General features: G+C 48.5%; 9 protein-coding genes and 2 non-coding genes across 11 annotated transcripts; 6 read left to right on the top strand and 5 right to left on the bottom strand.

The window, feature by feature from the left end:
* Window positions 1–716: 716 nt before the first annotated feature.
* BO85DRAFT_368456 (class I SAM-dependent methyltransferase) lies at window positions 717–1,608 on the bottom strand (the record flags this gene model as incomplete). Its single annotated transcript, XM_025655870.1, has 3 exons — window positions 717–1,120; window positions 1,188–1,438; window positions 1,499–1,608. Coding segments are annotated over 3 exons (765 nt in total), but the record flags the coding sequence as incomplete, so codon positions are not given.
* A 2,374-nt stretch (window positions 1,609–3,982) lies between these two features.
* BO85DRAFT_512039 (NAD(P)-dependent alcohol dehydrogenase) lies at window positions 3,983–5,191 on the top strand (the record flags this gene model as incomplete). Its single annotated transcript, XM_025664635.1, has 3 exons — window positions 3,983–4,265; window positions 4,325–4,757; window positions 4,835–5,191. 3 exons carry the CDS (start codon window positions 3,983–3,985, stop codon window positions 5,115–5,117), a joined length of 999 nt encoding a protein of 332 aa, XP_025517224.1. The 3' UTR covers window positions 5,118–5,191.
* Window positions 5,192–6,135: 944 nt separating this feature from the next.
* BO85DRAFT_512035 (alpha/beta hydrolase) lies at window positions 6,136–6,950 on the top strand (the record flags this gene model as incomplete). Its single annotated transcript, XM_025664634.1, has 1 exon — window positions 6,136–6,950. One exon carries the CDS (start codon window positions 6,136–6,138, stop codon window positions 6,928–6,930), a length of 795 nt encoding a protein of 264 aa, XP_025517223.1. The 3' UTR covers window positions 6,931–6,950.
* A 1,198-nt stretch (window positions 6,951–8,148) lies between these two features.
* BO85DRAFT_512031 (beta-glucosidase) lies at window positions 8,149–9,782 on the bottom strand. Its single transcript, XM_025664633.1, has 3 exons — window positions 9,656–9,782; window positions 9,332–9,602; window positions 8,149–9,307 (listed from the first exon to the last, which is right to left on the bottom strand). The coding sequence occupies exons 2-3, from the start codon at window positions 9,332–9,334 to the stop codon at window positions 8,309–8,311; spliced, it is 1,002 nt and encodes a 333-aa protein (XP_025517222.1). The 5' UTR covers window positions 9,335–9,602; window positions 9,656–9,782; the 3' UTR covers window positions 8,149–8,308.
* Window positions 9,783–10,960: 1,178 nt separating this feature from the next.
* Window positions 10,961–13,051, top strand: BO85DRAFT_418611 (arylsulfotransferase family protein). The gene is made up of 3 exons (XM_025657828.1): window positions 10,961–11,686; window positions 11,734–11,799; window positions 11,853–13,051. Exons 1-3 carry the CDS (start codon window positions 11,119–11,121, stop codon window positions 12,875–12,877), a joined length of 1,659 nt encoding a protein of 552 aa, XP_025517221.1. The 5' UTR covers window positions 10,961–11,118; the 3' UTR covers window positions 12,878–13,051.
* BO85DRAFT_394971 (uncharacterized protein) lies at window positions 13,048–14,620 on the bottom strand. Its single transcript, XM_025656938.1, has 3 exons — window positions 13,918–14,620; window positions 13,416–13,859; window positions 13,048–13,341 (listed from the first exon to the last, which is right to left on the bottom strand). Exons 1-3 carry the CDS (start codon window positions 14,303–14,305, stop codon window positions 13,160–13,162), a joined length of 1,014 nt encoding a protein of 337 aa, XP_025517220.1. The 5' UTR covers window positions 14,306–14,620; the 3' UTR covers window positions 13,048–13,159.
* A 284-nt stretch (window positions 14,621–14,904) lies between these two features.
* BO85DRAFT_t114 lies at window positions 14,905–14,976 on the top strand. The gene has a single exon. It is a non-coding gene; the product is annotated as a tRNA-Ala (tRNA).
* Window positions 14,977–15,061: 85 nt separating this feature from the next.
* On the top strand, window positions 15,062–15,151 carry BO85DRAFT_t115. Its single transcript has one exon. It is a non-coding gene; the product is annotated as a tRNA-Asp (tRNA).
* A 720-nt stretch (window positions 15,152–15,871) lies between these two features.
* On the bottom strand, window positions 15,872–18,252 carry BO85DRAFT_467954 (Hsp70 family protein; the record flags this gene model as incomplete). Its single annotated transcript, XM_025662222.1, has 10 exons — window positions 15,872–16,211; window positions 16,283–16,430; window positions 16,589–16,643; window positions 16,699–16,802; window positions 16,856–16,961; window positions 17,030–17,255; window positions 17,310–17,325; window positions 17,438–17,482; window positions 17,552–18,123; window positions 18,192–18,252. The coding sequence occupies 10 exons, from the start codon at window positions 18,250–18,252 to the stop codon at window positions 16,030–16,032; spliced, it is 1,515 nt and encodes a 504-aa protein (XP_025517219.1). The 3' UTR covers window positions 15,872–16,029.
* Window positions 18,253–18,957: 705 nt separating this feature from the next.
* Window positions 18,958–20,897, top strand: BO85DRAFT_512025 (uncharacterized protein; the record flags this gene model as incomplete). The annotated part of the gene is made up of 4 exons (XM_025664632.1): window positions 18,958–18,999; window positions 19,199–20,045; window positions 20,125–20,265; window positions 20,323–20,897. The coding sequence occupies 4 exons, from the start codon at window positions 18,958–18,960 to the stop codon at window positions 20,895–20,897; spliced, it is 1,605 nt and encodes a 534-aa protein (XP_025517218.1).
* A 649-nt stretch (window positions 20,898–21,546) lies between these two features.
* On the bottom strand, window positions 21,547–22,923 carry BO85DRAFT_519089 (short-chain dehydrogenases/reductase). Its single transcript, XM_025665017.1, has 2 exons — window positions 22,372–22,923; window positions 21,547–22,258 (listed from the first exon to the last, which is right to left on the bottom strand). Exons 1-2 carry the CDS (start codon window positions 22,721–22,723, stop codon window positions 21,606–21,608), a joined length of 1,005 nt encoding a protein of 334 aa, XP_025517217.1. The 5' UTR covers window positions 22,724–22,923; the 3' UTR covers window positions 21,547–21,605.
* Window positions 22,924–23,427: the final 504 nt, after the last annotated feature.

Raw genomic sequence — 23,427 nt, 5'->3', positions numbered from 1 at the left:
CTGGCGTGATCGAAGCTCGATTATGGCGGGCCAGTCACGCCATATTATCTTATCTACTTAGCCTCAACTCTAGTTACAACCAGAAAATTGCTCATTGGATGTCATATCATGACCTTTAATCTTTCTACTGTATCCCCACATTCGAAAACCCAAGACGGCTGAAGAAATGTTATGGAAAAAGCATTGAATCGTACAGCTCTGTTGCAGCTTTCGCAGCTCTCTATATGCTTCGTCTGACATATGCGAGAGACAGTAACAATGCGCTCAGCACCGGTTCATATTACTTGACAATGTTAGGACTGACGGAAGACTTTAACAGATGGAGTAACCAGTCGTGTGGCAACCTATCCGCATAATGACCGACTTATTAATTAGTATATTGTGTGGTGACGCAATTTACAGACTATCCAGCATATTTGAATGCCCTGAGAGACCTAATTAGAAGCCATGGTTTAAATTCTGGTCGAAGGCAGACGTGGGACGAAGCTCCGATTTATATCCCTTGTCAGTTGCTCACGAGCGTAAGATGTCCTTAAAGTCCATACCCTCTATTTGAATGCAATAGCAGACACTCCAAGCTTTTGCCATCAAGTAAACTATGTGAATATAGTTCCATCTTTTGTTTCACTCTAGCAGTCACCCCCTAAATGAATAAGCCGTACGTAGACATCAAAATCCCACCTATACCCGAATAGATCAAATAAAAAGCCACCCAGCTAACCACTAGCCTTCCGACCAACCACCGTGAGCCGAGTAAAGGCCCAGTACGCTCCTCTATGTGTTTCCTCCATAGCCTCGGGTATAAGCCGCGAAAATCTCTCACTTAGAGCCGAATTCTGTGTTGTGCGGGTGAGCATTTCGGGAACAATTAGGTTGCATTCATGCTTTGCTACGGCCATATACGGCGGGGCATCTTTGACGTCGCTTTCCACCTCTTCCAGCTTTGCCTGCTGATAGTAATAAGGAATCTCGGGAACCCAGTGAGGAGTAGTACGGTCATCTGCCCCCCTGCCTAAGCGCATGAGTTCCTTAAGGGCGTCGTCTTTGCAGCCCGGGCTGGTCTTCTCGATTCGATACGAAAGGGCATCTACTTCGGCCCATTGGAGGTAGCCACCAGGCTCTGTGCGATAATCAGCATGCAATAGAAGGTTGGGGGTGGGGCCCAAGGATTTATATTGGGTGCATACTCAATAGTTTTAAAACGTTCCCGATGACCCTCTCAGCCTCCAAGTCCCTTATTACGAAGGAAAAGTTGCGAACGTGAACAATATCATAGACATCCCGGAGGTGATCAGGCGTCTCGGATAGTATGTCGTATGAGTGTAGAGTCATATTTACAGGAAGGCATTCTTTTGGGGGGAGAGCGCTGAAAGATATATCAAGGCCATCTAGGGATACGGTGCTCGGAAGTCGACGTGATAGATCTGTCAGCCAGATTCTGGTTGGAGCGTTAGCAGTAAGCTAGTTAATTTGTCTTTCTGCACGTTTTACCACCTACCCAGTGCCAGTGCCAACGTCGGCAATTCTCAGGTTTGGGTTGCTTGTAGGGATGGAAGGGTGGATATGGTAGCCGAAAAGTTCGGTCCACAAATAATGTTGGAGGTTGATGCTGCGATTTCACTTAGCAGTTGTACATCGAATATATTGAGCAGAACGTCCCGGTTGTCACCATGGAAATCACGAGTGAAAACGTATTCGGGCTTAGTCATGATGTAAATGAGAATCGATCTAGTAATAAAGCTTTTGGATGTCTATTAGTTTGTCTCCGGAAAGCATTAGGGCTTTTATGTGCTACAAATTGAGTATCGCAGACGTATGCTTTCATTGATGAAGATGAGGCACTCTATATAGAGGAAACAGCATAGATGACACGTCATTATTTAAAATAGTTGAATCATAATCGTAGAGATTATGAGGAATCTAGCGATGAAGGGTACCATGATAAATTATTGTCCTTGAACCTGAATCACAAAACTGGGCGACTGTCGAACTGCCATCAGGTCAATTAGCTGCAAGACAAGGAATCAATAAACTATCTCATCCTAAACCCAAACAAAGGGTATAGGGCTGAGCTGGCGTAGCTTGGTGCAATATTGACTAGAAAGGCTGTCAGAGGCACGGCGCGCTTTCCTTAGAGCAGGGGGTGAGACAACCAGGAAATGATAAGCCTCGGGTATGATCCGGTGGCTTGGAGTTCAGGTATGCGAACCCTGATGGAGATATATGGATACGACGTGGTAGGCTGTCGAAACCATGGTTGACGCGGAGAGAAAGAAACAGGAATAAGGAAGTTCAGGGGAAATTGAGGAGCAGGGTTGAAAGAAGAGGTTACACGCACCAGGACGAGTGGTAATTCAACAGTCGACGAGTATAGTAATTAATTACCCGCACCTGGATATGATGTATATCTGAGGCCTAATTTATCTTTAACAACCATCCTAGAAATGTATACAGGCATTGGTCTATCGTTCAAAACTTTTTATGAAACGACCTTTGATCTTTGAATAAACAGATTCATCGGAGAAGTATCTTATCAAGATGATCGGAGCCGATCAAGTGGGCCTAGTCCTGCAATTAGCACATACTCTGTAAGGTAGGCTATGGTGTGGACTCCACATCCCAGATTGCATCGAGCAAGTCAGTCATGTCTAGCAATACATCATTCGCGGCGGTTTCTCCGAGAAACTGCTTCAGGGGTAGAATTGTGACGAATCGACGGTCTTAGACCTAATGGGCAAGTCTTTTCACAGCAGCGCCAATGCCTATACCGTATAGTCGCCATCTGTCAGAAAGATTCATGATCGGGTGTTGAATACGTTTGTCATGTCTCTAGTTATTGTGCGCCGTAGTTGATGTAGTTAATAAATTTATTTGGAGGCTACACTTGTGGACGATTGTTTGACAACATCTGCCTTATAGTCATTGTCTCAGCTTCTTTCACTGCTGGAAGGACGATCAGACTTAGTCGCTAATCCTTTTCATGACAAAGTTGCGGTGAGTAGGGCCGTTCAGATTTTACCAGTCAACATGACTGATGCAAGCCATGACCACACAGCCTCACTCATTTTCAGACTAACGATAACGAGGCTCGGGTGAAGGCAAAGCATGGCCGCAAGAGCTAATCCCGGCGAGTGACAAATGTTTAACGCAGGAGGCTTCCAGTTCCCACAGTGGTGTACGTTAGCGGCAACGGCCTTAATATACCGACCGCATGGCTCTATGACGTGCAGAGTCCTTAGTGGCCCACGTGAGTAGCTCAAGGAATTCCATGTAGCAAACTTTTGCGGATAATGCGAATAAATTGCTTGATCATGCCACGTGTGAAAATTTGACCCTGGAGTTTCGACCCTGAAGTTCGAAAGCCGGAATAAGGGATCGACAACAACGTCTCGGGAAGGCGATAGAACAGCCTCGGCACGGCAGCGAGTGGATCCGTGGCGCCATAAAAGTTCTTCTCGAATTCTTCTCTTTCTCGGCCCGTTGTCGGGACCGATTCGAATAGAGTCATGAAAAACCTTATCTCAAACCGAAAGCTACCATTTACTTTGTCAACATCTTGGCACTCAGGGTGAACCAGAGAGATATGATATAGATAACGTATGAATGCAAATAAATCTGCGAGGCGCGAGAGGAAAGTCCCTGCGGTCTCGTGTGCGACATGCGGACTTCGTTCGGAAAATCTGCGGTTGGGAGGTGGATCTGGTGGACCAAACTTGCCGTTACGTTCCTTGAATTGCACTCCACAGAAGCCGGCGTGAAGTTTTCTTCACTTGTTCCCTGGGTTTCCACAAGATAACGTTACTCAAAGGGCAGCAACGCCGTGAGCCGTTTCGGTTTGCTCGGACCAGTCCCTATTAATAATGTATGATCAGGATCGTAGAGACGGGGCGTTTATAAAGACTGGGTAGGCCAATTTTCCGTTAGGATCCATCCATCTCTCTTTATTCTAGATACCCCTCACATTATTCAAATCTTCCCAACCATGAGCGTTACGTACGACGTGTTCCGTGGCTCTGCCGAGGGCCGCATTGTCGCTGACAAGGCTTCGTCCACCCTTGGACACAATGAGGTCTTCATTGAGACCACCCACTCTGGTCTTTGCGGCACAGATGAGCACTACCTCAAGACCAACCAGGTGCTCGGTCACGAGGGTATTGGAATCGTCAAGTCTCTTGGCCCCGGTGTCACCTCCGTGAAGATTGGAGACCGTGTTGGATTCGGATACACCCACAGCATCTGCACTTCCTGTGACAACTGCGCTACTGGTACTTCCCCTATATGTACGACACATGAATCATTATGCAGGCTAACCCCTTCGAACTAGGCTGGGATCAGTACTGCGAGAACCAGAAGCAGTACGGTTTCCATGACTTCGACAACGGAACCTTCAGCTACGGTGCCGTTTGGGACGCCAACTGCGTCTACCCCATTCCTGATGGCTACGACTCCGCGTATGCTGCTCCTCTCATGTGCGCCGGTGCTACTGTCTGGACTGTCTTGAGCGAGTATGGCATTCGTTCGACTGACCGCGTCGCCGTCATGGGCATTGGTGGTCTTGGTCACGTTGCCATCAAGCTGGCTGCTGCCATGGGCTGCCACGTCGTTGTCCTTTCCAGCTCCGAGTCCAAGCGCCAGGAAGCTATGGACTTTGGTGCTTCTGAGTTCCACGTTTTCAGGTCTGGTGATGCCGTTCCTGAGGGCTTCAAGCCCGTCAAGCACCTCTTGCTTTGCGGCAATGCCGGTGTTGATTACCCTTCGTACGTTGGCCTCCTGCCCCCCTATCGCTTTCTCTGCGTAGTAGCTTTGTTCGCGCATATAGCTAACGTGAAAACAGTCTCATTCCCCTGATGGCCACCCACGGTAGCATCTACCCCCTGACCGTGGCTTTCGAGCCTGCTAAGGTGCCCATGCTCGGCCTCGTGTGGAGGGGTGTCCGCATCCAGGGTTCCCTGGTTGCTTCCCGCCAGAGCATCCGCAGCCTTCTCGAGTTCGCTGCCAGGAAGAAGATCTACCCCACCATCATGACCTTCCCCTTGAACAAGGAGGGTATTGAGGAGGCCATGCAGACCCTGCGCGAGGGCAAGATGAGATACCGTGGTGTGCTGGTTCGCCAGTAGACACGATCACGATACCTTTTCCTTTCCCTATTGTTACAACCTGTAGTACTAGTCACGATGATGATAATGTTGAGATAGAATAAATAGATAGAATCCTAATCGTATGATGATGCCCGATCAGGAATGCCCGCTACACTTGCCGGAAATAGACATCCGGTTCCTCCCACTTCGATGCCTCAGGTTAGCACCGGCTTCGGACAATTACCGAGCCGAAAGACAAACAGTGCAAATGTTGTTGTATCAACGTTCCATCTTCTAGCAGTAAGTCGCATGACTCGTCATCACTGCCCACGATTATATATAGAAACCAGGAAAATCTCAAATCATGAATGCCTTTCATGATCTAGATCTAGAACTATATATAGGAGAATACTTCTATCTCCATTGCTGCGCCGCTAGGTAGTGACATATAAATAGCGATTGTGTGTCAGGGTGGCTTGGCTGAGATCTACTGTTCACCTGTCTTGTTTCGATGGGGAACCATCGGTATCCATAATTAATACCTTTATCTTGATTTTAAGTTGCAGTACACTTAGACAATCAAAGGAAAAAACTAATTCAAGCCATTACATTCTCTAACCCCGGCGAAGGTACCACCTCTGATGGCAAATTACAGCCGATGATGGCCTGTCCGTTTCGTTCATTGGCGTACCCAGGATACCTCTTGTATTTCATCCACCGCATATAGAGAGACATAATTACTTCAAATATTGACATTCTCCGTAGTTGTGGCTCCATGCGTGGAATTACGTGACCTTTGACCACCCAACAAGCCATGGTAAGCGCTAATCTACCTAGGCTACTACTAGCTTACCACTAAGCGTAGCATTGAATCGCGTAGGGATAGAGTCGAACTAACAGCTCACAGCCTTGCCTTACCATTCTTTGTCGTCTTCCTAAACTCTGCCCCACTCTATTGAACGCGAGTATAAGTAATTACCCAAGCATCCTCAGCCCCTCTGCTCTTTCTGATCCCACCTCTTTCCATCCTTCAACTACTAGCTACTACACAACAGCCATGTCTGCCTCCAAGCCCGTGATCCTCCTCATCTCAGGAGGCTGGCACGTTCCCACCTCATACGACAAGCTCACCAATCTTCTCAAGTCATCCGGGCACGAAGTCCACGTCCCAGAGCTACCCTCAATGAACGGCGCGCGGCCCCCAACAGCCGATCTAGAAACCGACACAACTGCTTTTCGCGAATACGCATTGAACCTCGCCAACGCTGGCAAAAATGTCATTGTGATCTCCCATTCCTACGGCGGCCAAGTAGCTACCAATAGTCTTTCGGACCTAGCAATCTCAAACCGCAGCAAACAAGGCCTACCTGGTGGAGTACTTCATATTGTCTCACTCTCTTCGTTCACCATTACTGAAGGGCGAAGCATGTTTGACATCGTGGACCAGTTCGGTCACGCGTCGTTGATGCCCGTGGCATTCGATTTTGCGGAGGATGGAACGTGCGTGGATCGCGATCCTAAGGGTCTGCTTGTTACGCCTGGTCCGGATGAGTCTGAGTCCGAGGTAGAATGGTATTTGGGGACCCTCCAGCGGTGGAATGGCAAGTGCATGTACCAGCCTATTACTGCCGAGCGAGCTGCTTGGAAGGATATTCCTGTGACATGTGTCTTGTCGACTAGAGATATGACCGTTCCTGTTGACTACCAGAGGTGGATGGTGGATGTGATGAAGAAGGAGGGGGCAGAGGTTGAGGCTTTTGAGCTGGATTCGGGCCATTCGGTTGATTTTAGTAAGGCGAAGGAAGTGGCTGAGATTGTGAATAATGTGGTGGCTCGCTACGAAGACAAGTGATGCGATTGATTACAATATAGATAGCTACGAGGCTCACTCGGCTTGTTTAAAAAAAGACGTAGAGGGGCCTTTAACATACGAGAATAGCTTTTTACATTTTCGGATTCACTTGAAAACTGCCCTGATGCGGCTGAATACCGATAACCACGTTAGGCACTAACCCTCAACATTCTCCTTACCGGTGCGGTGGCCTGCCATCTCACGATTCTTTTCGAAATCCCCATAACTCCCGCGAATAGTTACGCTCAAACCAGTCTTTATCCCCATAGGCTGGTTCGGTTTCGCGAGTTGAGCCGGCCTGAATCGAGTTGCCCAATAACATATAATCAGGTGTAGCCCACTATCAGAATCTAGTCTATCATAATGGCACATCCCCCACGCACCAGTCAATGTGGCCCAGACCAGCCAGCCGCAACTCAAGAGCTAGTCTAACGCGCCGACCCTTGTCGTCTGAAATTGTGCTCTTCGCCTCGCAGGACTAGGCCACAATTGCCCCACGCGGCGCAGGAGGTGTGCATCACCAGCCTGAATTTGCAAATCTATCAATTAAGCCATTTGAATAAATTCTCTCAATCCAGGATTTTGTCAATTCTTAGTTGCGAATTGTTAGGGAGAAGTGCTTGTCTAAGCTGACTTGATCTTCGGTGTTTCTCTCATTTCCCTCGGAATATCCGACCTTCCACTATGAATGGAGTCGCCGTAAACTCCTCTATCCCACTTGCTAGTATTTTGACAGTTTGTGAATCATTAAATGGCAATCTCTAACTACCCCAGCATTCAATTTTCCTTGAATTCTATCATAGACTTACAGCCCGAGCCCAAATTCATCTCCCCGCTTAACCCCTCAAGCACGTCTCTGTCCCCTCCCCTTAGTGAACCACACCACCACATAAACCAACATAAAGTTCATACAGCAAAAGCCCACAAAAACCGCACAATTCCACCAGCGCTGCTTATACGAATAATACAACGTGTCCAGATACTCATCACCGACTGAATACGGACAATATGAGCAATATATGCCGTCGCGTTCGGATTAACGATGTAGCCGGGGTTACCCCGTAAGAGGGCCGCCGTATACTAGCCACAAGTACTGCCTGGCAGGGCATCAAATACGACGAGATTACTCGGAACACTCAACCGCAACGCTGTGAAGGACCGAACCGAGCGAAGCGCCGAAGAAGTAGCGCATAGGATCAATCCAAAACAGCCAGGGGCGTTAGAAATCGTTCAGGTATGCATGGGGAGTCAAGTCTCCAGACACAACCATTAGGATGACCCAGAAGAGGGAGTTAGCGTATCCGCCTAGAGTAGCGGGTGGGAAGAGCGCAGCTAGAAGGTGAGAGGGCCCATTCCAAAGATACGGCCGGGAACCGAGTCAGATGCCCCCTGCGCCAAACCCGTTGGCTCCCGGTCGATCGAAAGTGATGGTTGGATCCGTACCAAATTCAACCTTGATGTAGTACATCTTACCCGCTTCAATCAGTAACTCTCCCCTCTCCTCAACTGTGCCAGTCCCAAAGAAATTGTCCGCACGGATCTGCTTCGAAGCGTTGTCGACGATACACTCCCCATCAATAGACATTTTGGCTGTGCCGGCAACACAGATACTGAATTCGTACTCCGCAGTTACATCAGGCGTAAATGTTCCACTCGGATCGGCGTAGTAAAGATAGCCCTTGATATGAGGATTCTTGTAATTCATCAAGAAGACCTCAGATCGGCCGACATGGATCTGGTCGGCTGTATTGCAATTTGGCAATCCTGGAGAGTCAAGATAGACTGTCATGTCCAAGCCCGGTTGACCTGACTCTGTCTTCGTAAGGTGCGAAAGGGGCGGTAGAAGCTTCCACCCTGGAGCCCCGAGGGCATACTTAGCCTGCGACACCCGTGCGTGGATTCCCTCCAAGGGACTAATAGCATGATACGGGTCGAGAGCGGCCGATCCTCCTCCGCAATATGCAGCGAATAATGCGTTGGGACCAATGACAGCCGTGGTCTTGTCATATTTAAACGGTAAAATGTCCCTCTCATTCTTCAACATCACAATGCTCTCTGCTGCAGCGCGCCGCAATTGGGCCGCTGTCTCTGGTGTGTCAAGCATCTCCTCAGGAGCATTCTCTGGAAGATTCAGGACGCGTGCGCGTTGGATGAATTTCAGCACTTCCTGAAAGCGATCGTCAAGCTCGTGTGGCAGAAGCTTGCCAGAGCTAAGAGCCCTAGTGATCACCGTCCCCGTAGCAGAGAAGGGCCAGGCATTTCTAGGTCCAAGCCAGCACGAAGGGCTTCGGTCGTGGAGTAAGTTCCAAACCTGAATACGTGTGAGAATAATGCTACACGGTTGCTGATCCTTCTGGGGATATTGTAGAAGATAAGGCTCACCAGTCAGACATAACGAGACCATAGAAGTTCCACTCCTCTCGGAGGGCTTTTTTGGATGAGGACCGGATCCTCGCTGCAATAAATGCCGTAGGTCATTGCCGCACCCATACAGCCGGATAGTATTGGATTTTCACTGAATGATTCGAACCCGCGTCCATTGAGGGGAGAGCGTTGCATGTTTACTGTGGGGCCCAGAATTACAGATGCACCTTTATCAATCGCTTCCTGGCCTTGTAATTGTCCCAGTGACTCTACCAGGGCGGTATTCCATGTTGCACCGATCACACTTTCTGTGAGTAACGCGCATTCTAGATTAGACTTCGAGTAGTCCTAAGGCACTTACCACAAGGAAATCAAGCTGCAGCTTTTCCATTGAGGGATTTTGTTCCCCGCACTCCATTGGGCCCATCAGACACTCGAATGGCGGGAAGCCCCAACCGGGGGACACTGGCTGTGTGCCAAAAGTCAATGGTCAGTCAGCCTAAGATATTATCGATATCGGCCATGCGGCCATTTCGAGCGCTAACTTAAGCAGGCCTGTAGCTGTGGTATTATGACAGCCACGTCTATACTGGTAGGTTCTGCCGCTTCTTATGCCTCATTACTAAAGGAATGAGGCCATCAGCTTCGGGCGAACGCTCCTCCTCCTTCAATCCACGAAACAGTGGTAAACCGCTTCATCGGCTGCTCCCTGTTCGGGGTCTCCAAGAACATTTTAATAAGCAATCCCCATTGTCCAAGACGCACGAACCTTGGGTAGTTATGCTCACTATACCGTGATAGAAAAGAATGTATATGTTTGTGCCATTGCAGATGTGTATCGCTGCATTTTTGAGTGGTAAAACAGCAAATACAACAAAGAGAGTCAATTTATTAACTTTTTTCAAACATGGCCGCCCGCTCCTGGCCCTAACAAACATCTACGCAGCCGTGGACTCGGTGTGGCTTGGGTGTCTAACATTTCCCAACTATCCGCAACATCATCATCAATCACATTTCCCTGGCGAAATCGACTAGAAATACCATCTGGTCTTGTGGTATGCCTATCCTAAAACGAGTGTTTTCCCGATCGAAGAAATGGCTTTGGTATTCGACGGTAACGAGGCTACCCTTGTCGCCGAAGAGGAGAAACCAGACGCTGATGGGACAGCCTAGGAAAATTAATTACTGTCTTTCATACTGTCTACCTCACCTCTGAATCTGATAGAGTCGCGTCTGCCGACGGGACCTCTTCCGAGAAGCTGGGTTGATCAGCACTAATCTTTCCCTTTTGTCTCCCCGCCATCATTCGCTTATTTGATCGACATGGCCATCCCCACTTTACCAACGTCAATGCTTTTCCTTACTATAGACTATTCTGCTTACCATCGCTATGGCCACCTGACAACTTAAGCATTGTTATTTTGAAGGATATGCTGGCTAACGGAAATGCGGGAATGAAAGGGTTCAATCGAATCAATTTGTGTAGACTACAGTCGCAGAGGAATAGACAATACATTGTTCCGTAATTGTATGCGGATAACTTCATTGGAACATGTCATCCCGCTGCGGGGTTTGTTACGAGCATGCAAGAATCGCTGCCTCTTGCGGGAGGGGGCTTGGCCTTTCACAGAAACCTATAAACTCCCTTGTCAACTCCCTTTTTACGCTCTTGTTTCCATCTCACTATCCATAAGTCTACAGACCTTTTCCAACGAATTCCGGGAATTCCTAAAACAGTGCATCGATTTTACCTAAGGTTAATGTACCCATCCTTGACGATGATGAGAAATAACGGGACTGATCAATGTGCTCTCAGCACGCATCATGCGCTCACCCTGGCCTATCTCAGCCTCCATGATGCTGCTACCACTGGTAGCAGCTGACTGGCAATTTAAGTCGCGCCCTGATCTGGCACCGCCCAAGCTGAATATTACCATTCCTGCAGCCGCAGATGTGGAGAAGGGGTACCTCTTCGTTGCTCCTTTTGCTGGTATCGCAGATGGCCCGGGCGAAATGCATGGCCCGCGCCAGGCATCTCCTTACATCTTTCGGGATGATGGTGAGCTAGTCTGGTCCGGATACTCCTACTACTCCATCTGGGCAACCAACTTTCAGAAAGCCCGATGGAACGGCAAGGATGTCCTATTCTGCTTCGAGGGTGACCATAATCCGGCTTATGGACATGGTCACGGCCATGTCACCTTCCTAGACCAGCACTATGAGACCATTCGTGAGCTGCGTGCTGGTAACCATAAGATTATGGACAAGCATGAGTTCCACGTTATCAATGAGGAGACGGCTTTGATACAAATCTACCAACCCGTGCCAATGGACCTCACTCCCTGGGGAGCCAGTGCGGAGCAACAGTGGATCGTGGATGCCATCATCCAAGGTATGAAATCCATTTGAATGACAGGATAAAGCTAATCAGGGTGACAGAGCTTGATATTGCGACTGGTGATGTTCTGTTTGAGTGGTCCAGCTTGGATCATGTCCTTCCCGACGGTTAGTTCTTCCTCCTTCACAGCACACGCCTGCAACCAACTAAACTCTCTCAGAGGCAGTCCTCCCCATCAACCCTGGCCAAGCAGGCGCTGGCTACAACTCTTCAGATGCATGGGACTACTTCCACATCAACTCCGTGGACAAAGACACTGATGGGAACTATCTCATCTCCGCCCGTGATGCCTGCGCCGTACACAAAATCAACGGCAGCAGCAGCGAGATCATCTGGCGTCTGGGAGGTGTCAAGTCCGACTTCGAACTAGGCCCAAACGTCAACTTCTGCTTCCAACACCACGCTCGATTTGTTTCCAAAGACGGTGACTCCGAGATCATCTCCCTGTATGATAACTCTGCTCACGGCACCGAGAACGGTCGCGGCCACGAAGTCCACACCCATCCATTCTCACAAGGAAAGATCATCCAAGTCAACACTGCCACCTGGAAAGCATCCATCGTCCAAGCCTTCCAACCACCCGATGGCCTGTTGTCCAAGTCTCAAGGCGGCACCCAATTGCTACCCAACGGCAACGTTCTTGTGAACTGGGGCTCTGAGGGTGCATTGACTGAATTCCGCCCTGACGGCACTCCAATCCTACACGCCTACATGGACTCGGGCTTTCTGGGAGAAGGTGTCGAGAATTACCGTGCTTTCCGGTTTAACTGGACTGGACTTCCTAATGAGACGCCGGCTATCGTATCTCTTCAGAATGACGAGGGTACGACCCTTTATGTCTCGTGGAACGGTGACACTGAGACAAAGGTCTGGCGCTTTTATAGCGTGGTTGATGAGTACGGCTCGCGCGAGTTCTTGGGCGATGCGAAGAGGACTGGTTTTGAGACTGCGCTGTCACTTCCGGGTCGTGTCGTTCACGCAGTGTCTGGAGAGGCTATTGATGCCAGGGGAAGGGTTTTGACAGCTACTGCTGCTGTGAGAACTAAGGCTGAGGTGCTACCTCCGAAGGCAGCTTCGGTCGGAAAGCACGAGCATGGGGCAGCGCAGTCTCAAGTCCAAATGGGAGGTTCTAGCCACTGGGAGGAGTATATGGTCCTGAAGTTGGATCGTTTCTCTCGAGATTGAGGATATGCAATTCACTCCTTGAGGTTCTCCCTCAGTCAAACGTCGTGCGGGTGGTGCCTGTTTGCTCAACCAATGGCACCTAGTGGCAACTGTTGTTAGTGATAGTGTTGAAGATGGCTGGTTACTTTCTGATAGTAGTCTAAGAGTTAGCAATATGAATTGTTGGTGACGATGAGTCTCAGTGTAGCCCATAAACACTCCATATTTCCACCCTTATCAAATGCTACTGCCACTCTAATCTCAGCGCGACAATATTTTTCCATATTAAGTCGCTTCTTACTCCTAAACCCCCTGACTAAAATCATATTCATTCCCAAACCCCCGATTCAAATACCTTTCCAATGCCTGCTCCTCCGACACCCAATCAACTGGAACCTCCAAGCTCGTCTCCCTCTCCACCGCGGGCCTCAACTCCTCCGCAAGCTCCAATTTCATCCTATTCCGATACCACGGCGCGAAATGAACTACACAACAATCTTACTCAGCACCAGCCCACCACAACCAAGTAACCAAATCCAAAAGGGGAAAAAACACTTACTCATAGCCAACATAACCCTCACATCTTCCGTCCGATTCCCCATTCCCGCATGCCAAAGCCTCAAATCCCGAATTACCAACGCTCCCTTCGGTACAACAGGCTGACAGGGCATTCTCACAGCGCGACGTTTCTCCACCTCCTGTACCTTGATCCGCCCACTCGCTCGATCAGTGCCATGCGCTCCCTCTTGCACATGCAGACCCGAGTCCACGTGTGTGCCGAGCCAGATCTCTGTGGATCCGTTTTCAGGAGTCATAGTAACCACGGGGACGTTAATAACGTAGGCGAATGGATGCGAGGGATGATCGAAATCCGCGTCGGTGTGTACGGGCTGCGAAGTGGGGGGACAGGTACTGGTTGGTGGCATGGCAGTGTTACCTGAGCAGAAGGTCCATTTGGGACATGGGCCTAGGGCTGTTGAGGTAATTTGAATGGCGAGGGGGTCTGTGGTGGTTACTTTAGCAGGAGCAGATTGGTATGCTTAGGGAGAATAGTCACGTACTCAGGAAGATATCTTTGTGAAAATATTCTCTTGTTGGGGGTGGATCTTGTTGGATGTTCCCTGGGTTGTAATTGTAAGGGCTATTCTCTTTTCTGGATTGCAGGGTGTAGGCGTCTTGGATCATTTTTGTGTTTAGGTGGTCGAGGGGGTCGTGTGGAATGGCGTTTTCGATGATGACTAGGCCGTCGTGGAAGAGGGAGTAAATGGCGCTTTCGAGATTTTGTGGGGTGAGTTTGTTATTTTCTAGTTCGGTCTTCGATAGTCTTATGGTACGTGGATGGGATGATGATTGCTTGCAACGGTGATAGTATTGCTTTAATGGGGGTTGTATTGTCGGGGTGAGTCGTGGTGTCCGACGGGCGAGACCAGACGGGAATCTGTACATCATGATGCCGAGTTTATATATATGGCGGGGGAGGCTTTAGCTATGCGTCTATGTAAAGTGACTCCACCTAACAGATATCACTTTCTAGTAGAGCTCGGGTATGCCAACCACGGTAAGGTTGTGGGAATATCCCCAAGCCAACGAAGAAGGGCAGTTCAGGTGACTCTCAATATACAAGACAAAGGGCAAGAGGGGAGGCCGTAGTTAGGAGGGCATATAGCAATGGATATATATGTAGAGGTAAAATCATTGCCTAGTACAGAGACTCGGTAGTGTAGATTGACAACTTGCTGTGAAAGAAACATGGTCAGATTTGAGATGAACGTGGATGTGCTCCCAGTCTGGGGAGGTTGATAGGTTACATTTGCATTTCCCCGCTTCTTTCTCCGCATCCCGAGGCACACCAAGTGCTGGAATAGCGGCATTGCACGGACGGAAGCAAGTTACCTCTGAAATTATGACGCGTTAATTCCCATAAAAAGCGTTGTATTCGGTTTTTCCTATCAGATAACCTGGACTGGGTTCTGATGCAGAAGTATTTGAAACGAGAGCAACCATTTTACCTTTATGTAACAAAACTCATCGTACTCTACCAATAAGATGGGCTTGTGGTTTAGGGGTATGACGCTCCATTCGCATTGGAGAGGTCCCGGGTTCGATTCCCGGCGAGTCCACTTTTTGCCTCCTCCTTTTTTCAATAGCATTGCGCTTCTATTTGCTTAAATAAGTATGTAAATAAAAGCACAGTCAAACAATAAGTCCTCGATGGTCTAACGGTCATGATTTCCGCTTGTCAATCCCAATTCGGAACAAGCGCGGGAGACCTGGGTTCGACTCCCAGTCGGGGAGATATCTTTTTCTGTTTCTCTGAACTTTTTTTCCTTTCTCTACTCCGCATTTTCTTTATGCCAGTAGTGTTCTCATTGAGCTTTTGTTTAGTCATTCTCATGGTGGTCGTCGTTTTACCATTTGTCATAATATCTTCCCCCCAGAACCGCTTCAGTATGTGATAGATTACATCACTGGACTGGTGTCTATTTGGTCCTGCTTCATCAATACCGCGTCCCGAAACATATCTGCGAACAATCTATCTTAAATGGTAAGTAAGATCTAGTGGTTACCTAGTTGTTGACTTGAGAATCATCTTGCAGATAAGTTACTGTTGAATATCAGTGTATCTGCTCACAGGAAAGATACAGTGATAGTCTGGAGATAAAGGAAGTGGTAATTCATTCGAGCGAAAATCGTACAGCAGCTTACCACCCGTAAACCCTCTCTCCAGGATGTTGTTTGTGTACTCCAGAATCATCACATGCCTTACCAGCTGACTGGATGCTTAATTAATTCCATCTTCTTACAGACAATGTGAACATGGGGTACTGCGATTCGTTTCAAATTGACCTTGCATAAGTGAACAGCCGAAGTATCAAATTCATTCTGAGTAAGAGTAGGGGATGTATGAAACATTAGTGATAAGAAAAGACCCGAACAGTTCAAAACCACGAGACTTGGAGAAAGAAATGCCATCCACCATCGGTTCCATACAAAGAAAATTACACAAAGCAACAAGGAAGTGGCGGAAATGAAGACAAACTTTCATCCATAAGAAACATAGGAGCAGAGAAAGAGCTCGTCAAGGGATGAATGTGCGCCCGAAAAGGTTAGAACTCTCCAATTTTTCTGATTGATGCCATGCCCTGCACAAAAAACAACCACCCTCCTTTCCGTCAGTAGAAGCATTTGAGTTCCATTTCTCCAAAGAGGACGCCACGGGATTCTGCCTTCACATGTATCATACCATCCTTTATAATGAAGCTAACCTCGATCTGAACAATCTCACCAATACTCACTTTACTCGTTCTTAGCGCTTCAGTAAAGTCGCAGAGTAAACGGCCGATGTTCCGGACACCTAATCATTGTTCAGAAGAATTCTTCGCGTGGGAGACAAGAAGACTGTGAAGCTTGAAAGGTAATACGAACCCTTTTTTGGATCAGTGCTTTGTGGAGGATTGCTCTTATCCGAGTCATATATCTTGATGACTGAGAAGGGAAGATCTTGTGACACTCGGCAGGGAAATACAGTTCTTTGCTTCTCACCGATTGGTTCACCGAATGGATACGGTGTATTCTGTGGACAAATTGTTCATCCGTCAAATAGCGTTCGCATAATTGTGCACTTGCGATGAGCTTACCTTTCTGAGGACCCAGGTAAAAGGGTGATTGTCGTCATCGAGGTCCATGGCACCGTCAGGAAGAGGAGGGGTTTCGTTTTTGTAAGTGTTCCACCAAGCGGAGGCGGTTGTATCCCCAAAGGGCAGCACCCTCGGCTACCGCATTTTGCCTATATATTTCAGTATTACTTGTTGGCAAAAGAAAAGTGAGTAGTGAGGACTTACGGAGAACTCGGATAGTGGGTCTCTATTTGCGACTCCGCGAACAGTTTATCAATTGCGCTACGTAGATAGATTGACCGCGCCATTGCGCCGGAAACGTAAATGTGCTGAGTGATTGTCAGCATTTGTGTAGAAAGTTGACGATGGGATATTCACTAACCTTCACAATCGGTGCCCCGGATTTACGATGCCCCTGGGATATGATGTCTTCCAAGACAGAGCAGATTTTGGTGACCACAGGAGCCTGAAGTCTCAGCATATCAACACTGTTGCTGCTAGATTAGATGATATCACCAACACGAAGCATGACGAAAGCAATTGAGAGCAGACTGACCTTGTGAACTTGAATGAATACACATTCCCTCTCCTTGTGTATGTAAGTTCTTGGAGGTCTGGCCCGACTGTGCCTTCAAATTCACGCTTGGCGTTCTCGAAACCTATCATGAGAGTGCTGGTAGGTGAAGTTTCGGAGCGCTTCAACTGGCTGAACCTTCTGATGAGACCTTTCGACGCAGCAGTGTAGAAATCCCGGTCAATCTCCATACTTCCGCCATGGAAGTCTGATTGGGATCAGAAGTTGCTCGGTGTCATTGGCTATACAGAGAAGACCAAACGTACCGGTATGGGACACTATTTTTGTAAAGGCACCAATTGATCTCTGATGCACCAAATACACGCCAATGTCCTGGAAGGGGTAAGCCAGGTGTCTAGCATACTGTTCAAACGCTGAGAAGGGTCTTACCAAGGTCCCGCCGCCACAGTCGCAGATAGCAACTCCATCTCCTGCCTAGTATTACCAAAGTCAACACTTTCAGTACCTCCAAAGGCGGGGACAATAGCGGCATAGAAGACATACCTTAATCCCACTTCTCGGGTCATTGATCATGGTCGTGAGAGCCGCTTCTGGCTCTGAAATGATAAGAGGATAGATACTCCCACCAATTCCGCGACACCCTGCTTTACTAGCAGCTTGCTTCAAAGCGGTGATGGCCGTGTCCGACCACGTGGCTGGGACTGTGTAAACGTAGACAAAGGGCAATATGGCATAGCCCAGTTCTTTGTATTTTTTCCTGATCTGAGCCTCCGCGTGCTTCCTGAGCAATTGCAGGAAGTCTTGGATGATTCGGGTCGGGTCTCTACCTCCAGGCCGGGTAAAAATTCCCACCGACGCTACCCACCCCTTGTTGTCGCTGTTCTCAACGATCTCCTCCTCAACTCCAGGCTCCAACAGCAGCTTTGTCCAGGAAGCTGCTACATGCTCTGCGCCTACTTCGTAGCCCCATGCCTTCGTTTTGTCAAGTGAGTCATTCTCGTCCTGGTAGGCAATGCGGGTCGGTACCCGGGTGAGAGTGTCTGCTGGAGGGCGTCCGGGCCACTTGTCGACGGATTGCACGTCGTCCTCGGCTTCGGGGTGCATCCACGAAACACCTGCTCCAACTGGTCAATGCCTTTGACCGAGCTAGGCTCGAGCAACCGCGGATTTCTAGGGATCTTACCCGAATGGGTCGTTCCGCAATCCACAGATACGACTATATTATTCCGAATACGTTCCTCCATGGTTGATTGTGTGTGGTCAGGGTGATACTTGGCCGAGGATGATGTTTGTTTAGACCAGTAGAACGGGTAGGTAGAAAGGCAAAGAACAGCACAATGAAGGAACAAAGAGGTGCTGGATATGGAGCAGAGTCAGCAACCTTAGAGAAATTGGACATGATATACTATTTCTTGTTCCATCGTGATGAGCCCTAGATTGGGCCACGGGCTTCATAAGTGAGACAGATGAGTAGCTGTATATTGACGCAAAAGACAGGCATGCGCCCAGATTATGGGCCTGGACCGCTACGATACTCACCTGACTATTGAGAATAAAGGTAGTTGGTGGATACGGTTGCCACCTTCCCCCTGATGATGGCTTTTAACCTTCTGCGGTTCAAGGTTCGTTCAAAACCTTAGTACCCAAACTAAGAGACCCATTCCCCAGCCTATTTTTATCCATTCTTCTTTAGTTCTGACTTCATTCATTATTGCATACTTCACGATGTGGGTCAAGACCATATGCGTATGTGCCATCCGCATTGTCTCGAGCATTGGAAACCCGCCGATGTTCTAAGTAATCTTACTGCACTGGCCACTGTACATAAATACCGAAAAAGAGCTTTCATCTTTTTTGCATCGTATCTTCCTCAAAACATCGATCGGAACTGTGGCACTTGGGTAGACAGTCGATAGCGTCCAGTAACCTGATTTACAGCGGAATCCATCATGGGCAAAAGCAAAGCAAGAGATACTGGTCAGTATCCTCAGGTAAGATACAAGCGAGCATTGAATTTTCCCGTCTCTTCCCTTCTCCGAATGACCGGCGCCTTGTGCACATTGCGTGTAATTGCAACAGTGGGCCTTCTTTACACCAGGAAGACAGTTTGGGACACATGCGATAACGTCTGACTTCATGACGGTTAGGGAGCTTCTGAAAAAGGCTAATTAATTTGCCTGTATTATACAGAAAAGGCGCTCTCCCAGGTTCCTAGACAAACACGATGCGACCGGAGCGAAAGCGAGCAAGCCAAATGTCCCTCAAAGTACTCACTCTAAGTCAGCTTCGGGACCCAAGGCATCACCTGAGGTCCAAGGATCGACAGAGGATAAGCTTGACGCTAGTTCAGCTGCTGAACCGACAGTGTCACCAGAGATCCAGACATCGACCAAAACCAAAACCAAAATTGACACTAGCTCAGCTTCTGAGCCTAGAGCATCGCCAGGGGCCCAGACATCAACAAAAACCCAGATAGACAGTAGCCCGGATTGTGAACTTAATGCATCACCTAATGTTAGAGCCTTTACAGAGGTTGAGCAACCTGACGTGGCTCATGATGGACATGGGTTGCCGAAGTTACCAGATGAAAGACGCTCTGGACAACCCATTGTTTGGAAACGTCCAAAATCTTTAACCCATCAGGGTGAATGGCATGAAGACTCTAAGACTACGAAGGATTTATTTCATGCTCTGGGTATGGCTGCTTCAAATTGGATAGGCATTTACTGCTACAGAGAAGCAAAGCTTAGGGATGTATTGTCTACAGACGACCTGCAGATAATTCTGGACAGCCTTGGTGACTTTTGTCTGTACAAGGACTGGAAATCAATTGAGGCGAGACTTGGCACGTCTGGCCGTCATAACTTCTGGTTTCGGCTGCCGGAAGCGGTATTAATGAAGCACCTGTTTGAGAATGTGATCGTTAATCCTTTTGTCTATATTGAGGGCAGTAGAGAGAACACTGGTGGTCAATCAAGCATGGAGCCACCATTATTTGGGCAGGAACTTTGGGGACTTTGGAAAAAGCTAGCCAAAGGTAAGTGCCACAAACTATCGCATCTCTTTATAATTGAACTCCATTATTTGGTGGACTAAATCTTTTGTCTATGCCGCAGTTGACCCAGTCAGAGCATCCGACTGGCGGAAAACGACAACCCAGCTCCTGAACCAAGTCCACCCCAAACATACAAATGACTGGGTGGTTGCATACCGAACTGGCGAGGCGCAGGATTCGCTCGCTCGTCGACTCGCTACAGGTATGCTTACGGAGTGTAAATCATTGCAGGTGTTATTGAAGGATACAACCGGTCCAGATGATGTTGCGCGACGATACGAAAGGCTCGTCGAAGTCTACCGGTCTGCAATTGAAATTTCCGTTTACCTGGGGACTCTAGACACAGAATTTGAGTTTGAGCTTGATGTGAGGCGGTGTGGGCCCTTGTTGCATCGCAGAGCGAGAGTCCGGAAACGAGGGTTTTCCGATGAAATCTATCCTGACGAATGGCCTGGCCCAGTGCTACTGAGCCTTCCTCTTGTCTCAGGTCGCTATCTGGTGACCTCGGACGATATCGATGAGTTGAAGCAACTCCGAGGTGAAATCCGATATTCTCATAGGAATGACAGTGAAGAGGATTTACAACAGCGACTGGATAAAAAGGTTCCCAAGGCTGAGGAGGGCGACACCATTCTCTATCCAGCGATTTATTTTGCCCACATTGTATTTGCTGCAGACGGACCTCGGGCTTGCCCGTGCGGTGGCCGGTTTATCTGTCAAAACGCCTGTGAGAAGGACCCTTCGTTTGGGGATGATGATGATGATGATGATGATGATGATGATGATGATCATGATCATGATGGCAGCGATTCAAACTCCAAGGTGGACGAGTGAACCAAGGACCAAACTCTTTTCTTTGGCACTTACATCTAGATTGGAAATTTTACCTTAACTTTTTTTATTTTCCTTCTCCGCATTTTGTTCCTTCTGTTCTTCCTGTCTTTCCCCCCTTTTCCTCTGCTTATCACTGTGATATTGTCATCTGGAAATTGCCATACTACGCATATATTACAACACGTTACCTAACTTTCCTTTCTAAGTTCACTAAATGTACGACAACTACATCGGTCGGCCTAGTTAGGAGTGGAAAGAGAGTGGTTAAATCATCCAGGAGCCCTCGTTCCCCTCTCTTTAGTGGCCTGTTCTTTATTCTCCTCCGTATACCCTTGGTTGATTGTTCAAACATAAATATTCTATTTATAGTTCGGCTGCGTCTTGCTATAATGTTTCTTTCTTTCATCTGTTATTGAGCCGGCTCAATTGTTGCCCGTTCGGAAAGCCATATCCGACCGTGTGACCCTCTGCTACTATTTCCATCATCGGGTCAGAGTCCTGAACGTAGCTTATAGACAAAGTACGAACTTCAATTTTGGGTAGATGAGGTTACGAACATGGGCGTTGGCCTATCCGACGGCAAACTCGGTTATGTAAAGTTAAACACCGTCCATGACGACGCAAAATTAGGGAAAGTAAAGGGAGGAAGAAAAAAAAAAAAAAAAAAAGAAAAAGAAAAGAAAAAAAACCGCATGAAAGCCGTCATAATCAGTCCGACCGTAGCACCCGCTTGAAAGTCTCCAGTGTATGATCCCAAACCTTACCAGGGAAACTCCGGGCTCGATAATCAGCCATCAGTTTCTCGCGAGTTGCATTGCTCCCATCGTATTTGAGAATATAGGAGCCTCCTCCAATTTTGCCAGTTGACGCAGGTGCTGTGTCCACCCCACTGACCAAGGGAACCCCCAGATGTGAGGGATCTTTGGGCGTGGCGGGAGGATAAGCTGCCGACGTCGAGAGAAACAGATTACGCTCACCACTCTCCTCCGGCGTGATGGAAATCGGACGAGAAAGAAAGCTTAGGATAGCCCCGCCAAAGTTTCCGAAGGTGGCGTTCATCAACGGAGTCCGTACAATTCCCGGAAAGACGTGTAGAAAGCTTACGGTCGGATGGGCGGTGGCTAGATGCTCTATCGCTAAGGAGTTTAGTGTGGCGGCGTATGTGTTTGATTTCGAAAAGGTCCATGACTTTGTCAGGTCGAAATTGTCTTCTTCGATGGTGCCTTCTTGGCCGCCTGCTAGGATGGATACGACCCTGGCTGGACCGGGGGAGGCACTGAGCAGAGGCATCAGGTTCTGCACGAAGCGCATTCGGGAGTAGTAACGAAGGGCATGGTTGTCGTCTAGTCCTTCATCGGTTTCTGTGTGTGGGTCCCCGCTGTCAGCACTAGTAGGGTACAGGGGTGTTGGGGTTGTCGGAGTAGCGTTTGTAGCCGTCCCGACTGACCAGGATGAGGTTATTTCTGCTACTTACCCTTTTTCGAAAGAGAGAGGTGGCCGGTGGACATGAAGAGGAGATCGATTTGCTTTTCCTTGTCGGTAATTTCCGCACAGGCCTTGTCAACACTGCGCAGAAGTGAGACATCCGATTGAATGAAGTGAAATGATCCGTTTGGATTGGAAGCCCGGAGCTCCTCTAGGACTCTGGAACCGGATGCGGGATTCCGGCCAACCAAGTGGATGGTTGGTTGTTTCACAGCGAGCGCCATCTGCTTGGCTGTTGCCTCTCCTATGCCACTGGTGCCTCCAACGAAGACCGCGACCATCTTTTGGCGTTGAGCGCCCAGAGCTGTGTTGGACTGACGAACCTGGCTAAGAGTGGGCATGATGGATGGTTAGGAAGAGTAGTATGATACTCTAGTTAACAAGCGGGAACAAGGGGAGATACTTCTTCTCACTACCTTTTATAAGAAGCCTGGCAACTTGTTGTCGATAATGAGATGTAGTTGGTTTGGAGTTGTGCTGACGCATGACGCGCACCTGACTCACTCGGGTCGGGTACCCTTCCTTATTGGGCCTGCTTACGCTGACGTCAAGCAAAAGAGTTAATCAATTAGCTAGATGCTACCTCGTTATTGCGGCTGCGATCCGGGCAAAATCGGATAGAAGAGAACACCTGCTTGACTAATCATCCTGAAGACGCCATTGAACTCTAGGGGACGGGAACGGGGTCTCACATTCGAGCAGACATGGATTGAAGCTGTTTGCGGGTGACGGGACCAGGGCAAATGGATCCCAACCAAAGTCGGAAATAATTCACGGACCAAAATAAAAATCTCCAGATAAGGACAACTGACACTAAGGGCAGCAAGTGGGAACTAGCCCTCATAATATTCTCCGTGCAGTTGGTACTGTCTAGCGATCTTCAGGCAAGATCCACATCCCGTCCGCAGCGGATGTACCGGGACCAGACATCTCGACTTCTGGATCATGATTAGGTTCTGTCAGGGGTACTCCATAGTGGAGCAATGTCGGCAATCGCCCATGAGCTCGTGACAGCTATAGGCATAGATCACGAGGGAGCTATCTG

Source organism: Aspergillus piperis (assembly GCF_003184755.1).
Source record: "Aspergillus piperis CBS 112811 unplaced genomic scaffold BO85scaffold_6, whole genome shotgun sequence".
Taxonomy (NCBI): Eukaryota; Fungi; Ascomycota; class Eurotiomycetes; order Eurotiales; family Aspergillaceae; genus Aspergillus; species Aspergillus piperis.
The sequence above is the reverse complement of the archived record's forward strand: the minus strand, read 5'-3'. Positions and strand labels throughout refer to the sequence as shown.